The 10,354-nt window shown below is 35.6% G+C and overlaps 1 protein-coding gene and 1 long non-coding RNA gene across 2 annotated transcripts in view; both read right to left on the bottom strand.

Annotated features, from left to right (window-relative positions):
• Positions 1 to 1,299: 1,299 nt before the first annotated feature.
• LOC126830129 (sex peptide receptor-like) lies at positions 1,300 to 4,283 on the bottom strand. Its single transcript, XM_050560391.1, has one exon. It carries the CDS (start codon positions 3,991 to 3,993, stop codon positions 2,794 to 2,796), a length of 1,200 nt encoding a protein of 399 aa, XP_050416348.1. The 5' UTR covers positions 3,994 to 4,283; the 3' UTR covers positions 1,300 to 2,793.
• A 631-nt stretch (positions 4,284 to 4,914) lies between these two features.
• Positions 4,915 to 10,354, bottom strand: part of LOC130014131 (uncharacterized) — a 73,750-nt gene continuing 68,310 nt past the window's right edge. The window contains exon 3 of the long non-coding RNA XR_008789126.1: positions 4,915 to 5,709. This is a non-coding gene — a long non-coding RNA (uncharacterized LOC130014131). The remainder of the gene's footprint in view (positions 5,710 to 10,354) is intronic.

Here is a 10,354-nt window from a genome sequence, read left to right as displayed (position 1 = left end):
TAAATTCTACAATTATAGTCTTGTGCATACACGAATATGAGTCAGTCCGATCGTCCTGTTGCTGGCTTACATAAAGCAAATAAACACTTCTCTATTTAAGGATCGACAATCGAGATTACCGTATAACACATCTAAGACCCAGGCGCACAAGTCCACAAAGGAGTGATGCAACAAACTCCACATGCATTCAGCTATTAGGGATAATGTATGTCATCTCGAGACAGAATCTGATCACACTTTACATCATTTCTAAAGTATAACACTCCCAAGACCCAAGCGTACTTGTCCACAAAGATACGGCGTAATAATGTGTATCATGCACGAGGCAAAATCTAATCCTGTTTTACACCACTGCTAACAAATATTTGTGGAATCAATTACTGATAATAGGACTACGCTCAACTACACAAACTTTCTATCTACCAACCCGCCACCATTACCCCCGGTTAGTTCAGAAATATAGGATGTTAAACCCCATTTCATTGAATTTCTTTCTACACGTTATGGCTCATCATGTCCATCTTTCAATGGGTTATTTCAGTTTCTATCACATCATTTCACTATTCCAAACACAGGATAATGTTCGACGTTTTGAATTCAACATTTGTATTTTTACACGTTCTCTGTTATTATAGTAATTTCACTCAAAAAAGTTCGCAGTTAATCGATAGAACACTCACATGCATGGCAATCTATTTCTTCATCCAAATGATGATGTAACAATTCAGTGAGGCCATATGGCTCAATACAAATTCTATAGCTATATCAGCATCGATAATAAATGCGTTTACCATGGCTAATATTATTTGTAACCCTTTATGGAAATAGTCCATTCTGCGGTTTCTAATCAATTTCTGGTTTGCATGATAACTAATGGCTTCGACTACTAAACATCCCCATTTATTATTACTGCAATTCGTCAACAAGCTTACATAAATTACAAGTCAATTAAAATCTTCATGCGGCTGCATTTACGACCAAGTGCCTTGTTAGTTTATGTATGTATTCACTTTGTCATCTAAACGTTTTACGTATTCGTTATCTTAAGATTTGATACAACACTGGCAGAAAACGTTAAATGTTTACTACTGGACTTCGAGGTTTATAATTTGTGCAAACAAAAGAGTTAGTTGCGTTCTATCGCAAAGATCCCCATGCAGGTTACAATATATTATTCAAATGAAAGTATTTAAATACAGACGCCTCTAAGTATCAATCGCATGACCAACTCTCTCTTTTTTTATTAATCCTACCAAATTATATTTCGACACCATCCAAATTATATTATATATCAACACCAACCAGATTACTTGTTTATTTGACATGACATGTTCCACTTCTACATTTCGTAAATGGAAAAAGCACAGGCTTTTCGATTTCCCGCTTGTACGCGACAAATAGTAGAGTCGCCTGTCCAACCTCGTGGGTTTTCCCCGAGTCCTCCAACTGCTAAAGACCCCTACGCGCAATATAATTGAACCGTTTGTTATTCCCGAAATTACCTAGATTGTGTGAAGTGGACGTTAAACCTCTCTATCTCTGTCATGTGACAGATTACTCCCTAGATCAGAGTAACAATCAGAATATTTCAGAAACTAAAAATATTAAATGACTTGTCACGGACGTGAAATTTTCTTATTTAGAGCTAAGTCTCTAGTCAGTTCAGTACAATACGAAGATTATTCACGTCTTATCAGGAATTTAGAAATGAATTGAAGATTGCCAGAATTAAGGCGCTTACAGACTGACATCATGTTCAATTTACTCTACTGACACAATACAATCTAGGTTGACCTGGACAAAATAAATCCGCAATATATTTGTGTGAACATACAGCACGTGTCCAAAGTCTATGCACACAATCTTTAGGAGTAAAACAGTCTCTGGATGATCCTCAAAAAGTATGCTAAAGTTTCTCTGTATATCAATGAAAGGAGATATTCATCACCGAGTGTCCGTTAATCGTTGGCAGATATCCGCCAGCTTTTCCAGATACACTACACAGCAAAAGAATAAATGCCCTGATTCAAGATAACCAATGCTTATGACACATTGTTTTTTTCATTCTTAGCAATGAACATTCGAAATCTTCTGAAGCGCGGTGCACCGATTAAAATCACCACGTCAGTACAATGTACTCAACTTAGACATTTCTGAGAAAATCCATGATAACGGGTCGCGACGACGTTATTCAAATTTGAAATATATTCTTAAACAATCCGCTTAACTCCTTGTCAATTATTAAATGGGACTAACATCGACTTCGTGTGTCACTGGTAGATATTTGAAAGGCGTCAAAATATATTCGCGTACATGGCCAATATAACTATTGCCTCACGTCTCAGCTTCACCAAAACATGTTCAAGCTAGAAATAATATCACAAAATATTGTAGTGTTTTATTGGTACATTTATAGAATATCCAAACGCCAACGTAACTCTCCACACAAATATGTTCTTGTGGTTAACAACTACGTTAATTTACCTGAAAGTTTCTCTACTAGGTACAACTACTAACTTAAAATCACACACGCATCCTCTTGTTTCAATCGTATGTAGTTAGACCAGCAATCAGCCTCGGGTCCTGTGGGCAATAGCAACCACTTCACTTGATTCGTATTTTTCCGGGTTTACAACACTTAAGGTATCACAAAACGTCACATTCTTCATTGTTTGATGAAACTGAACTTTCCCATTTCGGTCTGAATCAACTAGATAAGAAACACTGCGCCATTATTTCTATCACGACACGTTTCTGTTCTCGGCACAATACATTACATTTTTATTTCTAGTTCTACAAGGCAGTCTCATTTCCTGTGGTGACGGCAGTCTTTCCGTTCTCTGTCCCTGTTGGTAGGGTCATGTAAGCTGAATATTCGCGATCCATCGGAGCTTGACCCCCTATAAACAGGCGCTTAAATGTTTCTCTGAATTGTTTACTCATACCACAGTAAATAAAGAAGTTCAGTGGATAACTTAATAATATGAATAAGTTAGAGAATATAGACAATGTTTTTAAAGTATGAGGTTCTATAATATTGATATCAAACGTATTAGAAATAATCATTATTATCATCAAAATACCCAACGGGAACTCCACTAAAAGAAACAGTCCAACAACAGCGACAAGCATTAACGTCGTACAATTACTGTCTTTCAACTTTTTAGATTCGCTTTTCTTGTTCTGACGCAGTAGTTGCATGCGTCGCACTTGCGCCACACGCATGGCGTAGATTAAAAGCGCGTTCATGACTACTAAAAAGCTACATGGGATTAAGTGAATAAAGAGAACACGGAACCAAAAATAAATACTCATATAGATTTTCATATCTAACAAAACCCAGCTAGCATACATTTGGACGCAGCCAACAACAGTTTGGTTTACATGAACATTAGACGACACCTCTATAGGAAAAAACGAAACTTCAAAGAACCGGGATAACTGACTAAGGGTTGCAATGACGTAAACTCCAATCGACACAAGAATAGCGTTAGGAATAGTACACCACACACGCGCTTTAAAAGAATGACAAACATAAATATAGCGCTGGATTGCCAGAGCCATGGTGAGCCATATTGAAGCTGTGTGAAAGATTGTTGGTATATATTCTGCTAGGTACATGTACGCATAACACCAACTGTACGGAATATATTCTCGTAAACGATCCGTGGCGAAAAACTGTAGAAATATAGGCAGCGGAAACACTCCTGTTAACATATCCGAGATGGCCATTCCTACAAGCAGAGTATTAGTGGGTGATCTCATGTTCCTTTTTAGTAAAACAATACACACTAAAGAGTTGGTCACAATCGTCAGAAACACTAAAATTGGTGACAAATATCCATTGATTATAACTGCGTAATTTTCCGGAAATTTATCTAAGATATGCAGCGGAGTCGGAAGGGATGGTATCGCATGACTCGAATTATTAGCGGCCATTTGCATTTCTCCAAACTCCATCACTCCCGTCATTTCTAACGCAGTCTCATCCATCGTGTTATTTTATCTTTCAATTTGTTAATGTAAATATGTATATGTTCAATATATAGCCTTACTGTTCGTTAACTATTAAATTCATAAATCTGGGAATATTAGCATATTTAGTTCCTCGATTTCTAAAACTGCATTAAAACGTTTTTACAAACACTTTTAGTTTATGTACCAAACACAAGGAGTCATGTATTTACACGCTTAACGATAACGATGTTTTGGGGGGTGTTTTTATCAAAATCATTTTGGTTACATTTTTATACAAAAAACATATATTTCAACTTCGTGAAACATTGAAGTACCTTTGTCAGTTATAAGTTTTTTGGATTTATTTCTGTATTTGATTACAAATTTGTTAAGTTGGTAGTAACACCCACAATGGAAACGCCACGTCACTTTGCTAAGAAAAAGTACTTATCAAGGCTTGCCGTAGATATTGACGTTATTAATTGGTATTCGGTAAATTTTAAGTAAAGTAACTCAAATCTTCAGATCAAATATAAAACGATGATGAACTTGTTACTGGGAACGATATAGATTGGCATTCAGACGATGTTTGCGACTTTCGGTGCGATTTTAACCATGACGAACGACCAAAAAAACAGCATTTGATATCCATAATGAAGTATTTCACAATGAGCAATACGACACAGAATGTAATCAAGCTGTATGCTCATGCCGTTTCAAATTCTTAACATATTTATGTCCACACAATATATATTAATACCATCATAGTATTCAAACGAAGGTCCACACTTCCTGCAAGTCATGCCCGAACCAAATGAATGATAGCCAGTAATCCGACGACGATTTTAAGTGTTTTTTTTAAAAATGAATTCTGTTTGGCTTCGATCAGTTAAGTTATTCCATTTATCGATAACCGCACAGCAACACACTATCCTTTATTCGGTTTATATTTCAGCCTTCTGAAGAGCTATCGAAAGAATAATTTGATTAGATTCAATATAATTAGTTCACCTTCTGTCTCATATGTCTAAAACCTTGGTAACCACTCGGGAGAGCGAAATGTATCTTCCGCAGGTTTCACATTAATGTTTTAACTAAACAGCCGCTCCTTTTGAAAAACCAAACACTTTCTAAGTAGGTTAGCGTCCGTTATAAAAACTCACATACCAACTTACGCGATTCGTCAAATTGATGTGCAATGCTTGCCAATCCAACTGATCGCGATTTAATAATTTGTGAATAGACTCTCTGCAATGGAATCTGGCAATTAAAACCAATATATTATAACCTATTGAAACGCCGAGGATCCATATCGTCCAGCAAAAATAGATTTTGTGCCTTTGAAACTTTAACAAGAGAGATATTGGGTAATTACAAGTACATTATGGTCTCGTTGATCCTAGACGGAACATCACAATAACACGATTTCATACCGTGAATCACATTAAACCAAATTATTCACAATCGGGACCGTCTCTGGCCAATTTCTGAAATCGAACAGAAGAAAAGGCCAAGAGACAAACAAACTCTAGATTAAAGCAGAACTATGTCCGGTTCTTGAATCTTGATGTCAAAAACGTTTTTTCACGCTAAATCACGCGGGATTAATTATTCTTCCATTACTTCCTTGCCAGTCAAGTGGAAAATTTAAATGATCTTCTCCTAGTTAACTCTCTGGTGTCTGGAGGTAGAATCTGTAATAACGTGATGTCACGAGAAATCTCGCCCAGGACATAGAACTAGGGTTTTGACCTGTAAAATAGAATAAATTGTCTTAAGAATGGATGGAATTATGATATTTGTCTTGCGTTCAGTAGATCGATAAGACAAAGACAATTTATTGGCATAGAAATAAAGAAATGATTGATTTTATAATACAATTAACACATTGTTAGCACAAGAGAATGGTTGTTTATCTGACGTAACACAGATTAAAGGTAGTCTGCCCCATCGGAATCGGCCAATCAGATCTAAGAATCAGATTACACACTCTATGAAGTTGTTATGTCTGTTTTTTATGCTTTTGACCACGTTGCTGTTTTTATTTTGGCTCAACAGATCAATTTCACTGGTTGTTACGCCGTGTCAGTATGATGTCCAAGTGTCAAAACATATTTGTCAAGTTTATACAAAGTTCGTTCTGGCTGAAACACATATCTAAATTTTGTTTCGTTTTCACTACATATACTCACCACATACAACATTCTGACAAATATTTAGTTTATACATGTACGTGTACCTCTATAATGCACACGTGATACGCCATGTTGGAAAGACTATATAAACGAATGTCCCGTAGATAAGGTTATGACCATTACATGTATACAGTTTTGAAGTTCCTTCATGAGGTAGTCGTAATTTAACATTTCATAGAACTATTTCACTATTATTGATGGTCAAGTGATTTGCCGGAAACATGCCTCTTCGAGCAAGCATTATCCAGTTCCAAATCGTTATGGGAAATCACATCTCCTGTTTCATGGATTAACCATTTTGTTGACCGACATATACATACTTCAAATACGCCGGAAATTACAAAAATTTATTGGAAACGCATAGAATAGACACTGTTACTATAACAACCTATACGAAACAGGTTTTTTGTTGAAATTTGACTGTATAACGTTCCGCAGCCCACAACAATCTGATAAAAAAACCCAACGGAACAGACTACGGAAATGAATTACGGAAAGGTTAGATCTTGTGTCTGAAGATTGTATGCTATAATTTGAACAACTCGTCTGCCAATTTACCGGGATTCAATGTCTTGCAACTGTTTAATTAAAAGCGCATGTTTTCTATTTAAAAAAAAAAACCAAAAAATTTTTTTTTTTAATTTTTATTTCAACTTTGTTTGAATTCTTCCAGTAATTTGAGCAATTCGTAATAAATAAACGTCTAGGAATAAATAAACACCCTTACATTTACAGTATTTAATATGAGACTAGCTTTGAATGTCTAAAAAGAAAAGTACACTAGTTCTCACATTAAATGAAACATGTAGTAGTTATTAGCACACTTTCCTCGGTGTATCGGTGAAGATCAGGATAGTTTTGGTCGAGGGGCCCAGCCGAGGCGGAGCCGAAGCGGCCCCCGACGAAAACTGTCCTATAGAGTATTGTGAAGCGAAATGTGAAAATTGTGGTAGAATGATTTCGCAGTAGAGAAACGACCTGAGTAGTATTTACACGTGCGTCTTGCTGCGTTACCCTGAGCGTAAAACAGTCACGTGTTTTTAGACTGCACTCCGTTTTGAAAGACGAAATTGTTTTGACGAAGTCGGTGAACGTAGAGCCAACCACATTGTCAAAACAACTTGTCCCTGGCGTAGAGGACTGCAATTATATTAAACGTTATGTAAAGGACACTGCACAACGTGGGTCAATCCTGGTGAAGTGTGCATCGGCGGATGGTTCGTCCGTTGAAATTTATTTATAATAAAATTTATGACTTTCTAGGCGTTTGTTTTCATCCTGCTTTTTTTCAATGCTTGTATAAAAGTGTTTGTTTGTCGGAAATGAACAATACTCGTTCTGGAAAGCGTGCTGTTCATTTCTGATACACGGATACTTTTTTGCCTGTATTGGAAATAAACAGGACAGTTTTATCAAAGGTTGCCACTGGCAACGAGGTAGAAGTGGGATGTAAATGATTATAAATGATGCACTATTCGTATTACTAAACTAATCGACCTGTAATAGTGTGCCTTTGTAGACATTTTAATTTTACCCACGCGGGGTATCAATTGACCAATGTCAAATGGATAATACTCTGCGAAGACTAAAGGCAATATCCCTTGTACATAGTAAATAAATAACATATGAGTAACAATGTAATGTTATAGAAGCATTAACATTGTGAGTTCCATGGGCAATATGTAACAGACCGTTTAGTTGGGTCAAATCCAGATACCAAAGCGATTACAAACTTTAGTGTGAATTTATATTTGAACATAAGGGCTATTCATTTGTTTGCTCAAAATGATAATGGTTAGGAATTATAAAGGAGGCATTAAAATCCATCATTTTCAATGATATATTGGGTCTTCAACCGATATAACAAATCCATTCATTGTAGAAACATTTCCTATTTATAACCGTTTTAATACTACAAGTTATTCATGAGATAAACAAACAAGAACGATTTTGATTTCATGTTACAGATCTAAATTTTCATTTTTTCCCCCCTTCTTCGAGTAAAGTTTATTGTACAATCGAAGTCATTTATCAGATTAAGACCAGGAAAAAGGAGCATAAATGAGATACTTAATCGAATAGCTTACAATTCTGTTGTATTTTCCTGCACCTTAAGTCTCCTTATGAAGACAAAATTGCACCTGTTACCAAATTACATCGTATTAGTGTGTGGTCTGATGATTACCGATGCCATAAAAAGTCACCAATGATTTTAAAGACGTTTCAGGGATAAGTGATGATTATATGAATGATTTATGTGCATCTTACCAGGTATCCCCCTCCCAACTCCCTGCACTTTTAGTTATGTAAATATATTTACTCGTTGTTTTAAAAAAATATATATTTTGATTTTTTTTGTCCATGTCTCGAATCGCATAAACTCGCAAAAACAGATGATAAAATCATTCTTCACTGCCTTAAAGGAGCCACGTCTATAACTCAATATCATTCACAGTCTTCGACATTGCAAACACAGCTTATTGGTCAATTTAAATCAACATTGATATTGTTATCTTACCGTGAAAAGTTGGGCTTCTGATATACAATATTTAAGACAAAATAAAAATTTTGAAATTGGCACACGAATCGTGTGCCAGAATGCTTCCAAGTGCCATTTGTATGAAGCGACTTGATGATCGAGTCTAAACATATCCTCATTTAGGACAATGCTACTGGTGTAGACTGGAATAACGACTGGCATTGAATTCACACTGTTCGCCTATTTCGCCGAACATAGCTGGTTAGAACTTACAGTAAAAACAGAAACGATTGAATGTAAATCAGTTAATATACATTCATTTTAGATTGTTATATGCGTTGCGATCCATTTGTGTCCATTTCTAGATGCCAAACAATAGCGATTTAGCTCCTTTAAACTATATAAATATGCATTACAAACCAGAATATAGAAAAATAGAAATGACCCGATGGTACCGGTAGGTAATGCGATAAGACAATATTTTAAATTCACGTTTTAACAAAAGAGTACCCCACTGGCGAAGAATCTAGTCTACTATGCAATCATATCTACATGTCGAATCCATTTACAGTAGACGTACTTAACGGCCGCAGCAATGCGACTTAATTATCGTACTCAAATAAGTTCCGAATTTTTTATAATAATTACGTATGCAGTCGATTTATACAAAGAGTTTTCTGGCTATGTGAATTCCTAAATTTCCGTAAGAAGTAGTATCAGGTATCCTATAAATTGTTACTCCATTTGTTGTTGCTCTCTATTTTGCCGAATTCTAGATAGGATCGATTGGGTTCGATTTTGTTTTTATATAACACAATGATTGCACTATTTAAAAAACCCACGGTTTAAGGACATAATAATATGGTGACATTGCAGAAACAAATACAGAAACAAAAATATCCCAAAATTTAATAAATCTTCATTTTTACAGGTCACAAAATTTGTTCAAGCAAAGACAATAATTCCACTTTAAGTAATGTCAGAAACCTCTATCTAGTTTATTATCATAATCAATCATTTTTCAAATTTAAGAGATGTCCATCTATCTTGTACTCATAGCTTCGAGATAAAAACTAATAATAAAAGATGCATGCTTATTTAATATGCCATGATTCTGTGTGAATACTGAACGAAGCTGGAGCATTTTAGACTGATAATCCTTTCACAGATTCAACTTCCAATATCTACCAGAGGAAGTTCAGAGACTTTAATATGTGGCGATCTTTGATGACTCTTTGGGTGTACCTGATTTAATGGTCGGTGTACATAGGGTACACGGAACGTAATTCAAGTGACCAGTGTGTTGCTCCGAACACTGTTCCACATCGCCCGAGGTGGTGCAGGATTTATTCCTAAGATGGTTGACATCGAAAATGTTTACTCAGGTGTGAATTTTATTTATATATTTTCAAAGGAATAAAGTTGGTTATTGTAAGAATTCCCGTATAATTTGTTTGTTATTGTAACAGATGTATCATCATTGCTCGTATTTGATTATAACCTCACCCATAATTCGAATTATTTATTATTTTACCCACTGTGACAGTTTCTCGAATACTGAAACAACAAAACAAGACAATAAATAAAATATACGGTATTTTGGAAGATTTAATTATTTTACATATGCCTTATGTGGTCCCACAGACGAACGGATGTTTTACCTCTCTCGAACAATAGACTACCGGCCAATGACGTATGTATGTTAACATACTGCATTGTTATC

The sequence above is a fragment of the Patella vulgata genome, chromosome 8, assembly GCF_932274485.2.
Source record: "Patella vulgata chromosome 8, xgPatVulg1.2, whole genome shotgun sequence".
In the NCBI taxonomy this organism is placed as follows: domain Eukaryota; kingdom Metazoa; phylum Mollusca; class Gastropoda; family Patellidae; genus Patella; species Patella vulgata.
Note: the sequence above shows the minus strand (reverse complement) of the source record. Positions and strands in the feature narration are given on the sequence as shown.